Here is a 24,657-nt window from a genome sequence, read left to right on the forward strand (position 1 = left end):
TGATAGCTCAAACTGGGAACAGCTGTAGGTGGAAGAATGGATGAATAAACCATGGCAAGTTCTCAAAGAATACCGTGTAGCTAGGGGCCAGTGTCATGCTGTGTCCACAATGAATCTCAAAAACTTAAAGTTCAGTGAAAAAAGTCAAGTAGCGTCACAAGGGTTCCTATGAACTTTAGAAACATGCAAATGAGTTCCCTGTTTTATACATAAAGGTTCTGTTATACATATATGTCAGCAAACCAAATAAACCTGGGTCCTCCGGCCTGAGGAGTGGCAAAGCCAAACCCTGACATCAGGATGTTGTGAAAGAAGCTGGTTGTAGGGCACGGAGCCAGGAGAGGCGGCGAATGCTTAAGGTCCCCAACTCCGCTAGGGTTACAAACAGGGATTTTTAAGGGCAAAATTATGGGAAGGGATCATAGGGTGTGTGATCTGCTCATGCCCACCCTCCTGATGGGTCAGTGGTGAGGTGACGCAAGTATTTCGGGAATCTTAGTCATTGTCTTCTGGCTCCACGCAGTCTGGGCCCCACGTTTGTGGTCAGCAGCTGGCCCATCTGGGAGGTCTAAGTTCCTGCAAAATATCTCAAGGATATGAAAGAGTTAATCCATGGCCTTGAGGGGGAACTAGGAGTCTTGTGTCCGTTTTGTTCATCTCACCTTGGTTTGTAAACTCTTATTTTGCTCTAATTTCTAACTACCCAGTCTGACTTCCACAGTCTGGGTCATGATAAGGGACCTGGACTTCTCTTTAATAAGTCTGAGGGGCTTCCTCAAAATGGGGGCTACCTGTGCGGTCACATGTACATTCCTGTTTAATAGAGAACTGGAAACAGTTGTGGGAATGGAAAACTCCAAGCTCAGGATAGCGGCTTCCTCTCAAATCAGAAAGAGGGAAATGCAGTTGGGGAAGGACCACAGGGGGCCCCGACTAGATCTGTAATATTTTATGTCTTAAGAAAATAAATCTGAAGCAATTACACCTGTATGTTAAGGTTTGGTGGCTCTGGGCCGTGTGTCCAAGGCTGTTTATGATTTTCTCTGGACTTTTCTGTGTGCTTTTATTTGCCTGTGAATGTATCCAGCAAAACTCTTATGCGGGGGCCGTCTCTGCCTGCCTCTATTCTAAAGGCTTTCCAAATAGTAACTCATATAATCCTCACAACAACCATCTGAAGTTTATTAGCTCCGTTTTACAGATGAGGAAACTGAGGCATGGAACGGTCAAGAAACTTGCCTGAAGTCACACATCTAGCAAGTGGGAATGCTGAGATTGAAATCCAGCCACTGTGACCCCAGAGTCCATGCACTGAACTTTGTCCGCCGTGTGTAATTTAATTAATCAGTAAGAAAAATCACTGATGTGGGACAGAAATCCTCTGGTCAGTAGGTCAGGCCTTCCATTCCTGGGAGGCAGAACATGGAGATCAAGCAGATGACAGCGTTTCTAGGACAGGAGTGGGAGCCAGGGAATTTACAGAATGCACAGCATGTGAGGCTGCATTTAGAGGTAGAGGGTCAGCAAATATACAGGAGCGCATTCTCTTGATGTCCCCAGGCAAGAGCAGCTAAGCTGCGGCTTCGGCTGCCACACTATAGGGCTACGCTAAGAAACACGTCCGCATCCTCGCTCTCTTGTTCTTTGTAAGACAAGCAAAACAATGGTGTTGGAAGTGTGGCAAATCCAGTCTGTGCCTGGGTATCAAACTGTGTGGGGGTCGGGTGCCTGCTCTTCCCAGGACTTGCAGCAATGTCATTTTAGAGACCTTGGAGGAAGCTGCCCTTGTGGTGTGAGGGAAAGGCCCCATCCCAGCCCGCTCATAGCCAGGGCTTCCAGAAAGAGCCTCAGCTTCATTCAACCCACAGTGCTCCCAACATAACACAGATATTTTACTGAGCATCTAATCTGTGCCCGGTCCTGGCGACACATGGGAAATGAGACGGATGCTGTCTCTGTCCTCATGCAGCTGTCTGGCTAGTGCAGTTGATAGTGTAGGGAACAGCAGAGAGAACAGCACGAGCAAGGGCTGTGAGGTGGGGAAGAGCTAGGTATGTTCTAAGAACTGAAAGAAGGTCAACGTGCCTGAAGAAAAAAGGTGGATGAGTGTGATGGAGGATGGAGCCGGGGAAGCAGGCAAGGAAGTCACGAAGGAGGAGTTTCAACAGGAGCGGCCGGGATGAAGGCCTCCTTTGGGCATCTTCTTGTGTCGGCTCCCACCATTGGCGTGATTCACATACTCATTCAGCAAACATTTCTACTCTTGATGTGGCCTTGTGTGGGGCAATGCTGGGCACCCAGAGACGAACCTCACCCCACTCCCTGCCCCCCTCTAGTTGAAGAAAGAGACGCAGCCTGGGGCAGGCATAATAATGTGCTTCTGCCTAAGATGTCCCCATCCTACTCGCCAGGACCTGAATATGTGACCTTACAATGCAAAAACGTCTTTGTGGATGTGATTAAGTTAAGGACCTTGAGTTGCAGATTTGATCCTGGATTACCTAGGGGGCTCCATGTAATGACAAAAGTCTTGATGAGAGGAAGACAGGAAGGTCAGATCAGAGGAAAAGTGGAAGGAAAGAAAGGTATCTGAAAATGTTTTGCTGCTGCCTTTGAAGACTCAGGAAGGGGCTCAGCCAAGCCATGCAGGTGGCTTCCGGAAGCTAGAAAAGCAAGGTGGTCCCCTTGTATCTGCAGAAGGAACGCAGCCCTGCAGACGCCTTGATTTTAATCAGACAAGACCCATTGTATATTTCTGACCTCCAGGCCTCTATAATAAACTCATGTTTTAGGCCAGTAAGCGTGTTGCAATAGGAGACTAATGCACAGCTACAGTCACATGGATGCTATGCGACACAAAGGCGGAAGCGCTAGGCAGCTGGGGCGGGGGGGTGTCTTTGCCCAGCCTGGGGAACAGCAAAGGCTGGGCAGATTAGGTCATCAAAATGCATTAAGAGAAAGATGCTGATAGAGGTTCCTAGGCGTAGAAGGACAGATGGCATTCCAGACCGTGGCGAGCAGGACAAAGTTGGATCCATGCAGACGTGAGAGCCTGGAATGCAGGGTGGGGAGGGAGGGATGTGTGAAAGATAAACCCGGAGAGGTTAGCTGGGCCTTTAGGGAAGGGGTCACGGAGCTCACCCTGCAGGCAATGGGGTGTGAAGGAGGCAGCCAAGGAGGTAATGAACAGGATATTCAAGTATTAGAAAAACACCTGTGAGATTAAAGTTCACACAGAAGCTGTCAGCTGTGCAAGGGATGGGTGGGCAGTGTACCAGGCAGAGAGTGTGGCATTTGTTCATTAACTTGTTTGTTCACCAGAATTTTCTGAGCAGTAGATTCAGTGCCAAAGAGAACATTGCACGCTGCTACAGGTGGGCTTGGGGTCCAGCCAGCCAGGGCTCCAATCCCAGTCCTGCCACCAGCTGTGGGACCTCAGGCAAGTGACTGGGCTTCTCTTACTTGCCGCATCTGTAAAATGGGGTCAATAGTGGGAATTACCAAGTAGGGTTTTTTGCCAGGATGAAATGATTTGTTTATAATATATAATGTGCTTTGTGCTTAGGAGGGTACCTGCTACATCATAAGAGCTATAGAGCTACTACGCATTCGTGTGTATTAGTGACTCATTGCTGTTGTAAGGAGTGACCACCACCAGGAGGAGTATTAGTGTTGATACTTAAGAGTTCTGGTCACAGCCCAGAGCTCCAGTCATGAAAACAGTGAGGAGATGCATAGAGGAGACTTGGAAGTGTTTTAGTGAATGAAGACTCAGAGAGAGGCCGGTGGGACAGAGACCTGGAGAAAGAAGGAGAAAGACTGTATTAGTTTCCGGCAGCTGCTGTAACAAACGGCCACAAGTTTAGTGGCTTAAAGCAACACGAATGTATTATTCTCTTCAGGAATGGCAGCTTCTGGACATCAGAAGTCCAAAATGGGTCTCAGTGAGCTAAAATCAGTGTCAGCAGGGCTGCATTCCTTCTGGAAGCTCCGAGGGAAGACTTCCTTTCCTTGCCTTTTTCAGCCTCCAAAGACCGCCCACACATCTTGGCCCACAGCCTGGAATCACTCTGGCCTTTTGTGGTCTTGTCTCCTTCTCTGTCCCCCCCTTTTGCAGACTTGTGAGATTGCACTGGGCCCAACTACATGACCCAGGATCATTTGCCATCCCAAGAGCCTTAACGTAATCACATCTGCAAAGTCCCTTTTGCCACACAAGGCCACACATGCACAGGTTCTGTGGAGTCAGGATTCTGTCTGCAACAGACACCCGCATTGTGTTTTAAAACGTAGGTCTTATTATTCAGGTATGGTGAGGCCCACAGATCAGGAGACAATTGTCGTTGAAAGATAGTTTGCTCCTCACAGTTCCCAACAGAAGGGGACATGCCCTGAAGGGCCACAGGAGGGGCACCTCACAAGCAAGTGAGGGAGAATGTGAGCCAGCTTTCTTTGTGGCTCCGGCGGGAGGGAAGAGGCAAGGCGGGCTAGTTGGGGGTAATTTCAGCAGGTTCTTGGGTCTAGGGGCTGTCCTAAGCTGTCTGGCACCTGACCCTGCAGTGATCAGGACTGGGACAGGGGCCGGGTGTAGGGGTGCTTGGGGGTCTGGGCTCCGGATTGCTCCGCTCGCATAGGAAAGGTGCGGTCACCAGCCCGTGAGTAGTTTATGATCTCTAGCAACTGCATCTGAAAGGCCCCGGATGTAAAAACATCATAAACACATGGATAATACAGAGGGGGACAGAGACCCAGAATATGGGGGGAAAGGCAGCCTGGGGGACAGCGAAGGTTGGGCAGATTAGGTGGTGATCAAAATGCATTAAGATGCTGATAGAGGTTCCTCAGTGTAGGGTCACATATTCGGCTCCTGGCGATTAGGATGGGGACATCTTAGGCAGAGGCACATTATTATGCCTGCCCCAGGCTGTGTCTCTTTCTTCCCCAGGAAACACCAGCACCCAGACACCAGCTCCCCATTTCACCCGTTCCCTGAGACTCCCAAGTCCTCTCTCTGTCCACTCCAAGCTCCAGCTCCTGGGGGACAGGACATGCCAAAAAGAGAGAAGCTACTTAAAAATGTTTGTACAGCACGGGCAGCATACAGATCAAGAACAAAAATACTTTCAGATTAAACATCAAGGGTCAAAGTCATTCTGGGGCTTTAAGACTAGACTGAAAGGCCAGGCAGGAGATAGGGTAGGGTGGGGATCGCTCCAGGGCAGAGGTGACTGTTCTTGCGTCCGTATGCAGGGCCCCGTGTATAGGAGACCGTGAGCTTGACGGACATGCGGCTCCCTCCCTGCTCCTCTTGGAACTTGGAGGCTACTGAGGGGAAAAGAGAGTAACCAAGGAGACACACTAGCAAATAAAGAACTGCAAAATGTGTAAAGCATCCATAAACAGAAACAGCTACTGCTTTTGACCTCCAATTTCATGGAGCCATACCATTTCATGGTATTACCAAATCCTTCACAGAAGGCTGGAGGGATGCTACCATGCTATGCCCACTTTCCAGACTGGGTCACTGAGGCTCAGGTTCGTTTTCCAAGAGAAGCACGGAGAGGCTGTGGCTGAGGTTCAGTGGTGGGGGGCTGGTGGGGGCAGAGCATCGCACGCACAACTTCCTAGGGCTCTCCCTTGGACATTTCAGAGCTGGGAGGTGGCAGGACCTGGTTCCCAAGGGCCTTGGAGCCCCACCCTTCCTTGGGACTTCTTGTTTTGGGCAATAATACATTTTTCTTTATTGTGTAAGCCTAGGTTTGGGTTTTCTGTCCTTGTGGCTCAGAAGATCCTGCTGTGTGTGTGCGTGCGTGTGTGCGGTAGATTCATCAGGAGAGGACAGAAAGGTGACAGGATGGAACCTCTCAGAGATGCTTGAAATGAACCTTAGAGAATGAGGGAGACTTTAGCAGGTGAAGTGAGGGGTTTCAGAGGGAATAGTACATACAAAGACATAGAGACACAGATTTGTTCCAGAAAGTCTATTTGGGAGGAACTAGAACATAGGGAACTAGGAGCAGCGAGATAAGGCCAGAAGGTGGGCAGGGCTCCCAGCCGGGGCTGAGGGGCTGGAACCTGATCCCGAGGCAGAGCAGCTCCAGGACTCTTCTGGGGCTGGAGGGAAGGGGCTGGGCGCCAAGCCGTCAGGAAGGGGGAGGCGGCGGGCCAGGGAGAGTCCAGGCTCCTGGTCTCAGAGCTGATGAGCTACTCTAGGGACTCTGCTGCCCCTTGCACCCAGCCATAGGGAAGACACCATCTTTGAGGCATTACTGGTCCCACGAAAGGCAGGGAAAGCTTGCAAGGGGCCCCATAAATCAACAGAAGCCATGCCCAGAGCAGCAGGCAGGATTCCGGCAGCTGTGGGGACACAGGATGCTGCAGTGGCCACAACCCGGGGTGGCTGAAGCCAAGCCATCTGGGAGGGCAGGTGCCAAGCAGACCATCTGGGAGCAGGGGGCGTCCCTAAGTTAGGCTGACGCAGTGAGGACCCAGCTGGACATGAGGAGGAGACGAGTTCCTTGGAGAGGGACAGAAAATAGGGACCCTGGACTGAGAGGCTGTGGAAGCTGAGCAACAGATTCAGGGCCCAGGCAGCAATGTGCGAAGTGCTGCTGCCCTCTGCCCTCTGCCCCAGGAGACCACGCATGTGGCTGGCCCCCAGAGGAGGTTGATTGTGGCACCCCAGTCACCTCCCATCAGCTGCTTCGGTAGGAACCCAGAGTGGTGGTTGGGGGGGGTCCTAGGAGGATCACAGGTGTTGGGAATCCAGCTGGGGCAGCCTGGGTGGCTGTTCAGGAACCTTCTTTCCTAAAGGGTCCACATCCTTCTGGTCACCAGCTGGAGCTGGGACAAGTGCATCATCTGGAAATGGAGGGAGGAAATGGTAGCCGCAGACGTCCCAGTGCCCTCCTCCCTTGAATCCAGGAGTCTGGGTCCCCAGCCCCGTCGCGGTTGTGCCCAGAGGCCAGCACCTGTGTCCGGGTGGAGCTTGAGCTGTCCCTCAGGGCCGGGCGCTGGGCCATTGTGGCCCTGCTGCTGCTGCTTCCTCTGTTCCATCTGCAGAACGGCCTGCAGCAGGTGGGGGAGATCGCACAGGCAAGAGTGACACTGAGTCTCCAGGGCCACTTGCTAAGGGGTCGCGGCCCAGTCCCTTCTCTACGGGACTCTGTTTTTTCTCTCACTGACAGTTGGGCTTAATAACAGTTAAAGATCCGGTTCTCCCTCACCTGTCACGGCTTGGTCACATCTTGGGACAGTCCACCCCTCTCCCTCCTCGGCCTTTCTTCTCTCCTGCTTACAATCCCACTGCCCTTATCCAGCGGGGCGGCCACAGAGCAGTCAGGGATGGGGACGTCTGCCCTCACTCAAGATGGCGAGGCCGCCTGAGGACGGGCCATGGATCCCCACAGTGGCCGCAGGCCTCCCCGGCCGGTCACCTGCTGCAGCTCTCTCTTCTGGGCTTCCAGGCGGCCCTGGGAGCGCCCCAGGGCCTCGGTCTCCTGGCTGAGGCGCTGCGCCTTGGCATTCAGCTCCGCCTCCCGGGCAGCCAGCTCCTCCTCAAAACGCTTCAGCTCTTCCTGTGTGTAGGCAGGGTGCATCTCCACGGTCTGCAGAGGTGGGGACGGGGGCCACCAGTAGGGTGACTACAGCCGTGGCCCAGCCACAGCGGAGAGGGCTCTGCTAACCCAGTTGGTTTGGAGAGGCTGGGAGGCCTGGGTGGGTGCGTGGGTGGAAGAGCCCTGAATGGGAGCCCGGGGGGGCGGACAGAGACCCGGGTAGGGCAGGGGGGAAGCAGGCACCCAGAGAAGAAAGGTGGCCAGAGACCCTGAAAGAGGAGTTAGGTCTGGGGGAGAGATTCAGGACCCTGAGCGCCCCCAGGACCTCACCTCCCAGCCCTCCCCTGTGTCCCCGAACTCCTTCCTCTGGGTGGACGCGAGGAACTCCTCCAGGGTCACAAGGCGGTCCTGGTTGGTGTCCACCTGGGGAGCCGGGCAGGGGTAAGTGACAGGCCGGGCCGCCCTCCCTCCGACCCCCGCCCGCGGCCCTCCGCGCACATTCTTCATCACGTGCTCCCGCATGCGCAGACGCTCCTCCTCCATCTCCCGCATGTCGTCCTCCTCGTTCTTAGGGTCGTACACCTTCTCCAGCTGCGCGGCCAGGCGAGAGGAAGTCGTACTGAGGGATCCAGACTTTCCTAGGCTGCTCCGCCCCCTTACCCAATAGCCAGACTTCAACTCCCAGCAGCCTTTTCCCCCAGGACTGGGGAACTGGTTTCCCCTGAGCACACACATGCGCACACACGCCCGCCCCACAGCCCCACCCCAGGGGCACCTGCGGGGCACGCGGCTGATCTGGGCACCTTGTGTCCACCGCTCCCAAGATACTCACCTCCTTGGTGAAGAGAGCCTCCAGCTCCTGCTCGTCCAGGACACCATCACTGTTGATATCTGAGGGGAGACGACAAAGTATCTGGGGGACTGAGGACGGAGTGGGTCAGGGACCTGCTAGAGAAATTCTGGACTGGTGTGGGGCCTGTTATCACAGGACAGGGAACAGTGTGTCTCCAACAGGACGGTGGCCTCCAGGACACCGTTCCCTAACAACTGGGGCCCCAAGGATGATAGCGATGGAGGTGGGGTTTCACTGGGACAAATTCCTGGGGCCTCTGTCATGCAGGACAGCTTGATCCCTGGTGGCTGGTGCTCTGGGCACAGACTCAACCCCTTTGCCAGGATCTAGAGGTGTCAGAGGCATCTGCCTCCCTGCGAACCAGGCCAGGGCCAGCACCAGTTGTCAGAGAGACCTTTCCCTGCTCATCTAGCTCATAGGGCTGCACAGGCTCCAAGCTCCTCAGCCACATGAGCCACGCTGTCTTCACCCCGCGGCTCGCTCAGATGCGCACGCACACAGGTCCTGCAGAGGCAGCCAAGACCCTTGACTTTTGCAAATCCAATGGCTAACATTTAACCTGCATCTACTGGCTTTCTACCTGGCTTGCAGAACATCACTCTCTCCTCTTCAGCTGCCCCTTGTTCTTTGCTGGATCCAGCCTTTTCCTAACCTCTCTCTACATGTTCGTCTACCATGTAGACGCTTCTTCATCTGATCTGCAAATCTGTCCTATACGAGCACCACTAGCCACATGGGCGGTTTACATTTAAACTGATTAAGATGAATTAAAATTAAAATTTCAATTGATCAGTCCCACTTGTCACATGTCAAGCCCTCAGTAGTCATGGATGGCTGGTGGCCTCCATATCGGAGGGCACAGAACGCTCTCCATCATTACCAAGAGTTCCACTGGCCCGCATTCCCTCAGAGGGGCTCCTCCAAGCCCTCCGCTTTCAATGCCATCCATAAGCTTCCTTCACGCCTGAATATCCAACTGCCTACTTTCCATCTCCACATAAACGTCTATCAAACTTCTCTAATTTAACACAAACAGACGCAGTTCCCAGTCTTCCCTGCCAAACACGCTTGCTCTTCCCTCTCCAGCCTCCCTGTTGCTCAGGCAAAACAGCTTGGAGTCGCCCTGACCCTTCCATTCCCTCACGATCCTCATCCAGTCCATCTTCAAGTCCTACCAGCCTGACCCTCAAGATGAATGTAGAAGCTGACCGCCCCTCCCTACGTCCCATGGCCCAGCCGCCTGCACCTCTTAGCTTCTCCTGGCTTTGGCCCTCACCCCCTCTGGCCCGTCCTTGACACAGCCCGCACATGGACTCTGTCAGCCTGTAAGGTAGGCATCCCAGACCTCTCCTCAAAATCACTTATGGTGTCCCATCCCAGACAGAATAAAATGCAAATTCCTCACCCTGGCTGTTGGGCTTTGAACGGTCCAGTTGCTCTTACCTCCCCAACCATCTTTCCTTCTGCTTTTCTCTTCATGCATTTTGTTCCAAGGACCTTGGAAGCCCACTAAATTCATTCTGCCCTGTGTGTGCAGGCTGTTCCTGCCACCTAGAACGCTCTTCCCTGCCACCCCCCAAAATCTGCAAGGCCCAACCCCTCACTTCACTGAGGTCTTGGTTCAAATGCCATCTTGCTAGAGCTGTGCTGCCTCATAAAGCAGCCATGAGCCACATGGGACAAATTTAGTGACCAACAAATGCAATGGAAAATTTGGTTCCTTGACATTATGCTAAGTGAAATTTACGTGCCATTTGTATGACTCTGCTTATACGCAGTGGCTAGAACAGTCCAATTCAGAGAGACAGAAGGTACGTAGAGGCTACTGAGGCCTGGCGAGGAGGGAGAACACTTGATTCATAGAGCTTCAGCATTACGAGTATAGAGACTGGTTGCACAGTGTGAAAGTACTTAACACTACTGGACTTTACACTTAAAAATGCCTGACGGGAAATTTTACTATATGTATTTTACCACAATAACAAATTTTTAAGTAATTCATTTACCAAAAGTAAAAAAAAAAAGGAAATTTAGTCTCTTAGTCCTAAGAGCCACATCTCAAGTGCTCAATAGCCACATGGGGCTGCTGGGTGCTGTACTGGACAGCACAGACGTAGAACACTTCCCATCAGCAGAGAAAGTTCTCCTGGACGGTGCTGGCCTAGAAAAACGTTTGCTGACCAGGCTTCCTGAAATTGTCACCTAGGCCCCTGATCCTGCTGTCCTCTTTCCAAGGTACTTACTACGGCCTGAGACTCTATTACAGAACCGACTTGATTGATTAGAAGATGCACGTTTTATTTTCCCCATCATTTATCATCCCTGAAATCTGGAGGCATCTTATAATTGATGGTGTGTCTGTTTAACAGGCAGCTTACATAAAAATTCTAGTGTATCTTACACTCCACAGTCTCTTGGGTTCACAGAACTCTGGCTGATCACTGGCTATGTGACAGGGGATCTGTGTTTTTCCTTAGCGGTGGTATGACCACACAGGGAGCGCCCTTTTGAGGAAGCCCCTCAGATTTCCCACTAACAAAGAGAAGCCCAGGTCCCTCAATTATGACCCAGGGTGTGGGAATTAGACTAACTAGAGATGAAAGAAAATGGGATTTTGCAAACCAAGGCAAAGCAAATTAGCCAGACACAGGACTTAGTTCCCCCTCAAGGCTACAGATAAACTCTTGACTCATCCTTGAGATGTTTTACAGGAATTTAGATCTCCACCAGACAGGCTATCCCCCGACAATAAGAACACAGACCCCAGACTGGGAGGAGCAGGAAAACTGATAGCTAAGACTCCTGAATCAATCCCACTGACTAATCAGGAGAATGGGTACAGGCTAATCACACAGCCTATGGGCCTTCCCCGTAACTTTGCTTTTAAAAACTCTTGCTTGTAAGCCAATGGCGAATTCATGACCTTGAGCATTAGCCAGCTACCCGTTCTCCTTGACTGTCGCTGCAATAAACATCCTTTCTTTTCACTACATCCTGATGTCATTGTTTAGTTTTGCTGCATGTCAGATGAGCCAGGTTTATTTGATTCAGAAACATTAGGGATTCCAGCAGGGATGGGGGCTTCTGGGCTGCTGTGGGAGGGGGCCCAGGCCTAGCCAAGCCTGGTTTGCTCAGTTAGTGGGTATTGGCCAGTCCTAAAACCCCCCAAAAAGAGGCCCAGCTTTTCCATGGAAGACTCTACCAATAGGGAGGCGTAGAGCCTTGCAGACCACCAAAGGAGATGGGCTCAGACCTCTCCGGCATGCCTAAGGCCCCCTGGGATGAGGAGACCCCTTCTTAGCATTCAGGTCCCAGAAAGGTCAGAGCCTCAGGGTTCAGCCTGAGTCTTTGGACTCCCTCCCCACCTTACCATGCAGTATGAAGAAGGTCTTGGGGTTAAACCTGTTGGGGTCCAATCCATCCAGCTCCTCCCAGACCTCCTTCAACTGGGCTTGGCTGCCCTGTGGAGGGGAGAGCCAGGGGCTCATGAGCAAGACATCTGGGTACCCCCATCCCTCTAATGCCATTCTCCTTAAGCAAGAAAACTAAGAAACTATAACTCCCAGTATTCCCTGGGGGTAGCTGGGCATATTAAAGGGGACTTTTTTGCCTCATAGTCTGCTGGGAGTTGCAGTTCTTCAGCTACTTTGTCTTGTGGCCAAAGAGTTGAATTTGGAGGGAGTGGGCATGCTAGGGTCCTTACAGGCACATTGACTTTGGGGTGCTCTCGGTGCCGGCGCTGCTGCTCTTCCAGCTTCCTCTCTGCCTCCTTTCGCTGCTCTTCTCCCAGTGACTCCAGATAACGGCGTCTCTCATGTTCCTTGAGCATCTCATAGCGTTTGAATTCTTCATGATGGGCTGCATCATACTGGGCAAGGTCCCGGGTGGCCTGGGCAAAGGAGGACAGGCACTCTCATCTTGTCTCTGTGCCCAGCCCCTGATGCCAGCCTCCCAATGCCTGGCCCTTGGTCCTGAATCCAGCCAAAGGCAGCCCCACCCTCCACCCTGTCCTGGGTCTCAAGTCCTGAACTCACTTCTTGGTCTCTATGACCGCTCTTGCCCCGTAGCACAGCCTCCTCTCTTTGTTCAAAAGAGATTGGGATGAGTCCATGATAGCAACTCTAACCCCCCAATTTCAAGTCCTCCACAATCCCAAGATCTTGGAGGAATAATCAGGAACAACACACCAGGTGGACTTAATATAGAAGGCAGTATAGCTAGGCGGTAAAGAACATGAATTCTAATGATCCTGCCCAGGGTTCAAATCCAGGCTCTCCTGTGTGCACAAACCCCACAAGCTGTGTGATCTTGGGCAAGTGACTCAGCCCCTCTGTGACTCTGTTTCCACCTTTGTAATATGGAGAGAACAATACTATACTGGGGTGTGTTCCCCCAAAGTTCATGTCTACCCAGAACCTCAGAATGTGACTTTATTTGGAAAGAGGATCTTTGCAGATGTAATTAGTTAAGATGAAGTCTGACAGGAATATGTTGGGCCTTAAATCCAATGACTCGCGTCTTCATAAGAAGGCTAAGATGAGACACAGGGGAAATGCCAGGTGACAATGGAGGCAGAAACTGGAGTGATGTGTCTACATTCCAAGGACTGCTGGCAGCCCCCAGAAGCTGGAAGGGACAAGGAGAGGATTTTTTCCTGAAGCTTCTGAAGAGAGCAGAGCCCAGCTAAAACCTTGGATTTGGCCCAGTGGTAGCAGTTTTGGACTTCTGGCCTGCAGTACTGTGAGCCAACACTTCTCTGTTGTTTTAAGTCACTGAGTCTGAGGTCATACGTTACAGCAGCCACAGAAAAGTAATACATCTAGTAAGACCTTCTGACTACTGACATGCACTGAAAGATAATAAATCTCTGTTGTTTTAATTTACTGAGTTTGTGGTCATTTGTCACACAGCAGCAATAGAAAAGAATACAGCTCTCGTGCGGAGAATAGATGGTACAGCAGGCATTCTCATCCTGGGGCAACTGTGGCCTGCAGGGGACAGTTACCAATGTCTAAAGACATGTTTGGTTGTCACAACAGGGGGAGGTCTGCTGGCATCTAGCGGGTAGAGGCCAGGGATGCTGCTGAACGTCACACAACACAAACTGCCCCAAATGTCAAGAATTACCCAGCCCCAAATGTCAAGAGTACTGAGTTGAGAAATCCCACTAGCAAGCAGGGAGGCAGTATAGGAGCCCAATGATGAAGCGACTACGAAAGATGATAGGAATCACAACCAGGTGAATGACAGTGGGGCTAGAAATATGTGGACAGTTTCTGGAATGTTCTGGAAATAAGGCAAAAACTTCCTCCAGGGACTGGACCCAGTGCTGGGCATGGACTCAATCAAACAGGTGCTACTATCTCGTGGCCACTAGGCGGCGCTCCAGTAATCCCATAAAAGCAGGGCCCTGGGCCAGGCTGCGGGGTGCTTCTCTCCAGCAGGTGCTGGGGGGCTATGGAAGAGTTCTGAGCAGGGGAGAGGCAGGGGCAGGCCTGGACCTCCTCTTCCACCCCCGAATCCCTCACTTGACCTTTGCTATAAGATGAGGCTGAAGATCCTATTTTTCAGATGGCTGTATTCCTATGGCTGCTGTAACAAATTATCACAAACTTGGTGGCTTAAAACAACAAACATTTATCACCTTACAGCATGGAGGCCAGAGGCAAGAAATGAATTTTACTAGGCTGAAATCAGGGTGCCAGCCTGGCTGTGCTTCCTTCAGAGACGCTGGGCAGAACCTCTTCCTTTGTCTCTTCCAGTTTCCAGGGCTGTCTTCCGCGCGCGTGGCCCCTTCCTCCATCTTCCAAGCCAGCAGTGGAGCGCCTGGCTTCAGTTGTCACATCGCCTTCTTCTGTAGTCAACCCTCTCTCTGCCTCCGTCTTATAAGGAGCCTTGTGATTTAGGGCATACTGGATAATCCAGGATAATCTTGCTACCTCAAGATTCTTAATTTAATCACACCTGCAAAGTCCCTCTTCCCTTCTGAGGTCGCACATCAGGTCTGTGGACTAGGACATGACATCTCTGGTGGGGCCCATCATTCTGCCTACCTCAAGGGTGCAGAGGGGATAGTCCCCACCTCAAATCATCTGGGAAGGGCAATACAGGGGAAGGATTTGAAACCACGTCTGAGCGGAGCCAGGCCTGTCCTGCCTATGCCTCTGCTTTCCTGTAGAGGATCTGGGGAGGTCTTTTAGATACCACCCGGCCCTCAACAGCCTCCAGCCTCAGAGAATGCCAGGCAGGGGTGGGCGGGCTTATTTGCCAGGCTCCATTCCCTTCTTCCCCTCCACAAAGCTTCCCTCAGTCCTCTGCCTGTAGGGCCCCCTCATGCTACCGTCTGGATTAGCAGCTCCAGGTCCCGGGCCTCAAACGTGTGCTGATTCTGAGGGTCCAGGTGTTCAAACTGCTTCAGGAGGCTCAGGTGATCCAACTGTATGTCTGGATGAGGAAGAAGAGGAAAAACAAAAACCACTCACGGAATGTCCTTTCTTTGAAAATCCCTAACCAGGGCCTGGTGTGCTCTAAAAGAGGCCACAGAAGGCCCTGGGGAAGCCCAGAGGATGACCTGACTGAGCTGGAGGAAATCAGGGAGGGCTTCTGGAAGGAGGCCCTGCCACAGCTGAGTTTGATGCTTAAAATAAAAATAACCATCATAATAACTAGCATGTATTGAGCACTTTTGTAGGCCAGGCCCTGCTCTAAACACATTAATGCATTTACTTTTCACAAATATGCCACAACACAGTTTCTATGATAATCTCATTTGATGGATGTGAAAAACTGAGGCCCAGAGGAGGGGGAGTGACTAGTCCTGGTCACTATCTAGGAAGGGTCAGAGTGAGGGTTAGAGCTGGTCACTGGGCTCCAGAGCACAGGCACTCTCTCCTTGTTACAGGGTTGAACTGTGTCCCCTGCAGTTCATTTGTTGAAATCCTAACCCCAAGCACCTCTGGATATGACCTTATTTGGAGAGGGTCTTTACAGGAGAGATCAGATTAAAATGAGATTAGGATGTGTCCTAACCCCATGACTGGTGTCCTTATAACAGGGGACATTTGGACAGAGACTCACATAGAAGGAAGATGGGGTGTAAAAGACATTGGAAAATGACTGCCAACAAGCCAAAGAACCCACAGTGGATCCCCCTCAGCCTCAGATGGAATCACCCTGCGGCTCCTCGACCTTAGACCGCGGGCCCTCAGACTGAGATGAGAAATGACTGTTGCCGAAGCCCCCCAGTGTGGGGCGCTCTGTTACAGCAGTTCTAGCAAAGTAAAGCAACCTCCGAGGATGCAAATTTCTGAGCTGTTGGGCTTCCAGGAGGGAAATACTCAACAGCCACTCATTCACCTCCTGGATTCAGCCATGGGCTGGGCCTCCCGTGGCTCCGGGCTGATGGAGGTGACAGACACACGTATAGATGGCTGGAATCCAGTGACTAGTGCTGCAGCAGAGGCGGCTGTGGCCTGGGTGAGCCCAGAGGAGGGACAGGCGCTCAGGAGACAGGCAAAGATCAAATCTCAGGATTCATTATCTACGCCACACTATGTTGAGTCCCTCCTCTGGGCCCGATCCCCTGGACACAGCAAGAACCCAGCACCTGCTCCCCAGAGCACCCAGTCAAGAGACAGAACAGGCAACCAAGGGGCAAGCACAGGACCAGTAAGGACTCAAACAAGCAGGGGCTCCTCCCTGCAGGACGGGCAGGGCAGGACTCTCTGAGAAGGTGACATCTGAGACTGAAGCTCAGGCAGCCAGGCAGAGCCTGGAGAGGGTGTCCCAGGCAGAGAGAAGCACACATGCAAAGGTCCCCAGGTGAGAAAGATGATGCTAAAAATGCTGAGGTGTGAGGGTCCGGCACAGGGTGCCCGTGTGGAGGGAGGGGCTGGGCGGGGCTTGGTGGCCTCCCCACAGCAAAGAGGAGCGCGTACTCGATCACCCTGGCACTGGGGAGCCACAGCAGGTTCTGAGCAGAGAAGAGACAGGACCTGAACTGGATCTTGTGCTGGGCTGAAAAACGGACCCCAAGAAATCCATGTCCTAATCCTGGAACCTGTGAATGGGTGACTTCACATGGCAAAAAGGGCTTTGCTGATATGATTAAATTAAGGGTCTTGAGATGAGGAGCGGATCCTGGATTCGTAATCATAAGGGTCCTTATAAGAGGGAGATCTGACTACAGTGGAAGGCAGCTGCCAGCCTTGAAGGTGAAAGAGCAGCCACCAGCCAAGGAACGCAGCTCTGGCCGCTGAAGAAGGCCGGGAAACCGACTCTCCTCTGGAGCCTCCGGAAGGAACAGCCCTGCTGACACCTTGACTTGGGCCCAGTGAGACTGACTTCAGACTGATCTTCAAATTATACGGGAATAAATGTGTGTTACCTTAAGCCACTAAGTTTATGTGAGCTGTGGTTTCAGCGGCCATAGGAAATGAGTGCAGGTGTTAAGAGGATCCACTGGCTGCTGTGTGGGAAGCAGAACAGAGCAGGAAAGCAGGGTGGCGGCAGGGGGCCCAGGGAGGAGGCAGCTGCAGTGATCCACGCAGGACCGAGTGGCAGCAGTGCCTGGGACAGAAACGGCCAGGTTCTGGAGTTATTATGAGTTGCCGAAGGGAGCATAGTGTGTGGGAATAACAAGCTGCCGATGAACGAATAACTTTCTCTCATTCGTGAAAGGGAACATCTACCTTACCAGAGATCAATCAGACTCCAAAACTCTAACAATTTCGACAGCTTGGCAGAGAAGGCATGGGTGTTGGTGTAGGAGGCTGGACACCATGCCTGTCTGGCCACCTTAGAGCTCCAGCACCTGCCCAGAGCCTGGCACAGGGTAGGACTCAAGCCATGACCGATCAATGGATAAAGGGAGTCAGACAGAAATAGAAACTAAGCCCAGCTCTCCTACAGACCCTTGACTCCATCAACCAACGCTCAGGGTCCCCCATCTTTAACACGGGAGCCTCATGGGGCATTAGGAGATGAAAGTTGTAGGTGAATTTCAACAAGGGGGCACAATACACTTACACTTAGAGATGGGCAGAAATGTGGCCCTGCTGGGGCACCAGAACACACCACAAAGCTACAATAAGTAAAATAGCACAGTCCTTAGCGGCCGAAGGGTACACACAACCCACATGTCCACTAACAGATGAATGGCTGAATGAGACCTGGTAGATCCAGACAATAGAATATTCCTTGACCCGAAAAAGGAATGAAGTTCTGACACACGCTACAGTGCGGATGAACCGTGAAACTATCATGCTAAGTGGAAGATGCCAGTAACAAAAGGTCACATACCATATGATTCCAATGTGCAGGGAAGGCAAAACCATACAGACAGGAAGGCTAGCGGTTGCTGGGGTTGGGGTGGGGGAACTGGGGTGGTAGCAAACCTGTTAATATACTAAAACCCACCAAATTGTATACTTTAAATGGATAAATTGTATGGCATGTGAATTATATCTCAATAAAACTACTTAAAAGAAATAGCATGGTCCGGATGCACACTCCAACAGATCATGCCTAGGACTGTTAGAAATGGGACAGGATCTTGTAGTCAAAACCCACCCACCCCTTTCTCTTCCAGACACGTTTTTTTTTTTTTCTTTTTTAGCCAAATAATCAGACTATAAAATGCAGTCTCTGATATAAATGCCAGGAAACTGGACTCATTCCAGTTGGGAAGAGAGTAACTAAACAAGGAAAAAATGCAGACTTCCTTGATCAGTGTGCTGGGGTTACATGGGGCAATGACGGAGTCCTGAGGTGGAACATCCTGGAATATTCAGCCATAAAGGGATATGGTGTCTACCGGGAACTCACAAACGTGAATGAAAAGCAAACAGAGCTGCTCATATGTGGAGAGACTGGGTTAAGGGTATTTGGAAGGTTTTCTTGTGCTATTCTTGCAACTGTCCTGGAAATTTGAGGTTGTATCAAAACTTTAAATGACAGCGATTCAAATTAATTAATTAATTAATTAATTAATGAAAATAACTCCAACCGACCAACATGTTAGCAGTAGATTGTTCTGGGAAGAAAACCTGAGCAAGCTTCCATGCCCATTTTCTGGGGGAGGCGCCACCTGCCCGGCAGAGTCACCTGAGGCCCAGGGGGGCCGCCCCACCCACCCCTGCTCACTGGGCTCCTGCTCTGCGTCCATCTTGGCCTTGAGCAGCATCCGCAGCCGGGACACCTCCTGCCGCTTGAGCTCGTCCAGCTTGGTGCGGACATGGTGGCTGACGAAGTCCAGCTCCCGGCTCAGCTTCCCGCTCTGCCCGGACAGAGAGGGGATGCTGGTCAGGCTGTGGGCCTGGGAGGGGGCACGCAGGGAAGCCTCCTCCTTCCTCTGCTCTCTCTGGAACCTTCTACAAGCTTTTTGATGCCCCCAGGGCTCCTGAGACAAGTTCCCAGCCCCTCAACCTGACATTTGAGGTGCTGCCCACCTCTGCAGCTCCATCTCCTGTCATTCATCATTACGCTCGGTTCCAGCAACACTAAACCGGACATAGGTGCCCACATTCAAGGCTCTTTTCCACCTCCTGGCCTTTGCACATGTTGTCTCTTTGGTCTGGGATTCTCTCTCATCCCCACTTTTCAAGCCTAAACAAATCCTCACTGTCCTTCAAATCTAAAAGCAGAAGACACCTCCCTTGGGAAGAATCTCCCGGCAACCCCTGGCCCCTACAAACACACACACACAGTGCTGAGGAGGGTCTTCTCTGAGCTACCTTTTCTGTCACTTCAGATTGTGTCTGGTTCTCAGTCAGGGCCGCCCCCCTGCTCACAGTTCCCCATGGCTCCCCAGTGCCCCAGGATTGAATCCCTGTGCCTGCCAAACCCTGTACCCACCCACCCCTTCAGCCCCACCTCTCTGTCTTTATGTGAGTTAAAAGGAACTACCAGCACGCAACTGACGATACCAGAATGCTTCATCTGTACACATAGTTCCTACAGTCTGAAATGCCAGCCCCCCCCCACATTTGTCCTCGTCCATCACAGACACTCCCACTCAGACTTCTGGCCTCGCTTGAGGGGATCCCTTCCCTAGAAGCCCTTTCTCACTGTCAGACTGGACTGGGCCCCCCCTGGGGCTCCTCCAGCACCCTGCGTGATCTTCTTATTGCTCAGACCGCTTTCTCAGGCACAGTGTCCCATATCCAACTCTCCAGGCTATGCGTCCATGTGTGCAGCCCCCGCAGAGGCAGCAGGACAAGGTGACCACGGTGACAGTCATATTAGCCTCCACCAGTCAGGCACCTTCTATGGGCCAAGCCCTGTGCTGGACTCAGAGTCCATTCTCTAATCCCGCCCACAACCCATTTTACAGATGAACAAATGGAGGCCTAGAAGAAGCCACTTGCTCAGGGTCCTTCGGAGGCCAGTTTCCAGCCTGGTGACCAAGTTTGGTGTCATGTCTCCTCAGGCTCATGTCCTGGGGCCCGAGTTCAAACCCTGGCCCAGGCACCACTTCCCTGTGTGACCCCAGCACACCCTTTTCCTGCTCCGGACCTCAAAAACCGGTGCTGATATTATTATCACCAACAATGACGATGGCTGACACCACAGGCTTACACTGTGCCAGCCAAGTACCTGAAGTGGGCATTACCTCTGATTCACACAACCAGCCTCACAACAGAGAGAGTGTTACACCGGCCTCACCATTTTGAGAAGAAAACTGAGGCTCAGAGCAGGGACAGCCATGCCCCAGAGAGTGTGAGGGGCAGCTGGGGTTGGACCCTGGCACCATCCCGCTTCAGAACCTGCCTGCCTAACTGGCCACTCTGTTTCCAAGATGTGTGACCTTGGGCCGGCTAGGTGGGCCTCAGATTCCCTGGCTGGGCCGTGGCAGGGGCTGGACCCAGCAATGCCTTGTTCTGGCCGTCCTTTGTCTGTGGGGCTGGGTGGCTGAGGACCGATGAGAGAGCCCCAGGGCTGCTGGGAGTTTCAGGGGAGCAGGACCACCTCCCCAGCAGTCCCAGGCCCTAGGGCCTCTCCTGGGCCAAGGCGTTTGGAGAACTTGTAGCTCCTCCAGGCAGGACATCCCCACATGCACCCAAGCAGGGAGGGGAGTCTGTGTGGGGTCGGGAGGCGGAGCAGCAGTGGGCAGCTGTGTCTCCTCACTGGGAGGTGCCAGCATCCTTTCCCAGGCTTGCTGCCTGGGGACGGGGTGGGGCATGGGCACCAGGCTCAGCCAGCCCAGGGGTGAGACCCAGGCCTGCAGGAAGCACAAACGCTGCTATCAGGGCCTCTGTATCTGCCTCTAAATAGAGATAATCACAGCTCCTTGGAGGCCTGATATGAGAATTAGAGGTGATATGAGTGATCACAGCTTGCTGTGGGTTTGACTTCTTATACAGAGAGCACCCAGCTGAGGCTCACTTGGACGGGCACCCAAAGATACTAAGGGCTGCTACTGTGCACCTTGAAGCCCTTTACACGTCTTACCTCGGCCAATCCCAACCTGAACCCTGTGAGGCAGGTTCTATCACTACCCCCGTCTACAGATGGAGAAGCTGAGGCACGGCGAGGGGAGGTCTCACCCATCTGGTAAGTGACAGAGCCAAGACTGGAAGCCTGCACCTGACACCATGCATAACCACCTTCTGTTCCCCAGATCCCTTCCCGGCTGCATGACTCTGAGAAGCGACTCCTCAGTTCTGTGAAGGTTGGAGCCACATGGCCCGTCTCGGGCACCCAGTCCGTTCTCCACTCAGCCTTCCGACCGCACATTCCCTCCCACCTCCCCTGCACCCAGACACACCTTGATGTCCTCAGCGTTGGCGGCCTGCAGCTTCTCCCGGAAGTGCCCGTCCGTCTCCAGCACATTGATGACCTCCTGGAGGTACCGGTGGTAGTACAGACCTGTGTCCTGCAGTGACAAGGATGAGTATAGCAGCCCCGCCCCTCTGTGGCTCCTCCCTGCAGGTAGGACCCAGGCCCCACTGCCCTGGGAACCTGAAGACCCCTCTAGGAGCCTGTGCTCCAGGGCCAGTGGGCAAAGGCTCTGGGGTCAGCAGACCCTCTGGAACCCCAGGCTAACTGCCTGGATCTGGGTCCCAGCTCTCACCTCTTCCCAGGTCTGTAGTGGAGACAAAATGAAATGAAAATCACACAGGGAAACACCCAGGCCAACACTGCCCATAGTGTGGGTGCGCGAAGAGCAAACACACTGGTATTTGCTGGCAAGCAGTGAAACATACATTCACTCAAAAAGCATTCACAGAGCCCCTGCCATGTGCCAGGCACTGTTCTAGGGGATACAGCAGATGAATCAGACAGACAAAAATCCCTGGGCTCCTGGTCCTATCCCCACTATGCATAGGAGACTGGCACTTCCCTTACCCTTGCATATGCAAAATGCACAGTGAATTCCCTACCCCTCAGGGCAGTGGTAAAACGCAAATGAGAGAAATGGCCTGACACTATAGCTATCGTTACATATACAGAGAGGCACACAGCAGGCGCTTGTTAAATGGTAGCAGATCACCCAGCTGTGCCACTGTACGTGTACCAATTTTCCACTGCGTCAGTAACGAAGTGTTGCAAACTAAGTGGCTAGAGCAACATGCAATCTATTCTCTTACAGTTCTGGAGGTCAGAAGTCCAAAATGAGTTGGCAGGGCTGAGTTCTAGGAGAGAAGCTGTTTCCTTGCCTTGTCCAGCTTCTGGAGGCTTCCAGCATTCTGCAGACCCTTGCTTGGCAATTACATGACCTCCAAACTCTGACCTTCCTGCTTCCCTCTTACAGGGAGCGCTGGCGATTACATTGGGACCACCTGGATAACCCAGGAAAATTTCTCCACAACAGCCTGAACTCAATCACACCTGCAAACTCTTTTGCCATCAAGGTGATACATTCACAGGTTCTGGGGATTAGAGCACGGACATCTTTGGAAGCCACTATTCAGCCAAACACAGTAGGTCAAAATCCCAAATCTGCCAATTACTAGCTACGTAATTGTTAGGGCTTCTAGGATGCCTACTTCAATTTACATTTCATATAAACAACAAATAACTTTTAGTATAAATACATTGCATGGGGTGCGCTTATACCATTAATTATTCACTGTTTATCTGAAGTTCAATTTTAACTGGGTGTCCTGTGTTTTTACTTGCTACATCTGGCTACCTCAGTCCTTGGGCATGTTACTAACCTCTCCATGCCTCAGCTTCCTCATCTGTAAAGTAAGGGTAATGAGCAACCATCTCAGAGGGGTAGTTGTAATATGCCAGTATCTTAAAATATTTAACACAGTGCCTGGAACTTGGTAGGAGTTTTCAATGTAATTGCCATTTTTGTTACTGATGTTTATAAACCTCTGTGCTTTCTATTAGCCTGGAAAAGGAAATTCTCCATAGCCCACAAGACCCTCCATGTTCTGTCCCTGTCCCCCATTTTGATCTCATCTCCCTGGGCTTGCTCTGCTCTAGCCACACTGGCCTCCTCCAAGTCTTACTCACTCTGCTCTCCCCAACTACACAGCCTTTGCCCAAGCTGTTCCCTCTGCCTAGAATGTTCTTCCCTGCATTTCAGGTCCCAGCTTAAGTAAGTAACCCATCCTCCCTGACCACCACCCCTGGTGTTCATTCCCAGGGACCTCCACCATGTGTCCTCCCAGCACTCAAGGCAGGTCTGTGAGGGTATGGGGCTTGTACTAGCACTGTGCCTGGCTCATAGATGCTCAAGAAATGTGTGGAATAAATGAAGGGGAAAGAGTCTTAAAGGTACCCTTCCAGGTCTGTGAAGACTTCACTGAGCAGAGGCCTAACTCACTGGGTGGGAGCACAGAGGAGCATGGAAAGATCAGTTTCAGAAATAGTGACAGGTGCATTCTTAGTGGGAGCTATGGGAGGATTCAGCCCTCAAATCAGATCATTAGCTTTGAAGACCTTTAAGTTCCAAACTCCCTAAGACCTGGAGGTTTCATAGTGTTTGACGAACACATGTTGGAATTAATAAATGAGTTTAAATGCCCATTTCCTAATTTAAACTACGACTCCCATAAAGCGAGACCACCTTAGTTCACTATCACCACCTGCTCAAAGTGCTACTGGGAAATGTACTTCCCCCCTCCCCCAGATCCCTTTGACTGGAGGGGTCTTAAAAGAACAGAGAGGTTTAGGTTGGGGTGATGCACATTTTTAACTTAAAATCTGACCTGATTTCCCACACAACAGAGTCAGGGACAGAAATCTGCATCTCTCCCCCGCCCCTCCGCCGCCAATTTTTCACGTCAAAGCCCAGGGACTGCAAACAACTGGCAGGCAAACTCCAAGCCGCATCCGTTGGGGCAGTATCCACCCAGGGGTCACGCGGGTCCGCGGGAATTGTAGTACCACTGCAAACACCTGGCTGGAGAGCAGGGCAGGGCCACTCACGGGGCTCTCGGTCGCGGGGCTCTCCTGCTTGGGCGCCCCCCGTTCCAGGGGCACGGCCAGAACAGCGCGCAGCAGCAGCAGCAGTGGCAGGAGGAGGAGGGTTGCACGGGGCCCAGAGGGAGGCATGGCGGCGTGGTCTGGGGGGGGGCGGAGAGAAGGATAATGTCTGGCCCAAGCCTCGCCGTCCCCTGGAGCAGGAGTCTAGGCTCCCAGCCTCCTTTCCAAGAATCAAGACCCAAACCGTCTCATTTCCCGGGGCCCAGGATCCTGGGCCTCCAGCCTTTCCTTCCTTAGACCCAAGAGTCCTGGCTCCAAGCACCCTCTTCGCTCAGACTCAGGAATCCGGGAGTTCAACCTCCTCTTACCCCAGATCCAAAGGTCCAGGCCCCCAGGCTCCCCTTTTCTCAGGATCTAGAAGTACTGGTGTCCAGCCCATCTTTGTCCGAAAGCTAGTTTCCCAGGCCTCTGGACCTCCCCCCGCCACGCCTCCTCCCCAGTACCCAGACGCCCAGGACCCCCAGCCCCTCACCTCTGCTTCACCGCAGAGGGCGATTTCCCGGGCGAGGGCCTCCGGCGCGCTCTTGGTGACACCGCCTAGGCCCCGCCCACCGCCCCCGCACAGGACCGGCCCTCGGCAACCTGATTGGTCCACGCTAGCTCCCCACTGTCTAGGGACCCGCCCCCTGCCGAAGTCGCTCGCCTTTTCTTGAAAGCCTCGCCTTCTTTCTCGGAGGTCCAACCCCTTAAACGGCGCAGTTCCGGCCTGTTAGGCGAAAGGAGAGCCGAGACTTTCAGAAAGAACTACAAGTCCCTGCAGGCCGGGGGAGAAATGAGTCAACTTCCTCGGGCTCCTCGGCTCCTTGG

At 52.5% G+C, this 24,657-nt stretch overlaps 1 protein-coding gene across 4 annotated transcripts; it reads right to left on the reverse strand.

Annotated features, from left to right (window-relative positions):
* Positions 1–5,966: 5,966 nt before the first annotated feature.
* On the reverse strand, positions 5,967–24,468 carry NUCB1 (nucleobindin 1). 4 transcript variants are annotated; one of them, XM_017665617.3, is made up of 13 exons: positions 24,323–24,468; positions 23,794–23,930; positions 21,176–21,283; positions 18,553–18,685; positions 14,750–14,853; positions 12,113–12,298; positions 11,780–11,870; positions 8,389–8,447; positions 8,055–8,147; positions 7,887–7,979; positions 7,437–7,607; positions 6,972–7,068; positions 5,967–6,861 (listed from the first exon to the last, which is right to left on the reverse strand). In XM_017665617.3, exons 2-13 carry the CDS (start codon positions 23,917–23,919, stop codon positions 6,749–6,751), a joined length of 1,374 nt encoding a protein of 457 aa, XP_017521106.3. In that variant the 5' UTR covers positions 23,920–23,930; positions 24,323–24,468; the 3' UTR covers positions 5,967–6,748. The 4 variants fall into 4 exon arrangements, with proteins under 4 accessions (XP_017521106.3, XP_017521105.3, XP_017521104.3 ...); XM_017665616.3 differs by having other exon boundaries at positions 23,764–23,930; XM_017665615.3 differs by having other exon boundaries at positions 23,752–23,930.
* Between the last annotated feature and the right edge of the window lie 189 nt (positions 24,469–24,657).

This window comes from Manis javanica, chromosome 17 (genome assembly GCF_040802235.1).
Source record: "Manis javanica isolate MJ-LG chromosome 17, MJ_LKY, whole genome shotgun sequence".
Classification (NCBI taxonomy): domain Eukaryota; kingdom Metazoa; phylum Chordata; class Mammalia; order Pholidota; family Manidae; genus Manis; species Manis javanica.

Coding starts and splice junctions, on each gene's coding strand:
- NUCB1 (XM_017665615.3), bottom strand. CDS start 23,919: ATGCCTCCCTCTGGGCCCCGTGCAACCCTCCTCCTCCTGCCACTGCTG. Junction 21,284..23,751: donor CCAGCCAGGTGTTTGCAGTG/GTACTACAATTC, acceptor TTGTCACTGCAG/GACACAGGTCTGTACTACCA. Junction 12,299..14,749: donor TGGAGCTGCTAATCCAGACG/GTAGCATGAGGG, acceptor TCCTTTGCCCAG/GCCACCCGGGACCTTGCCCA.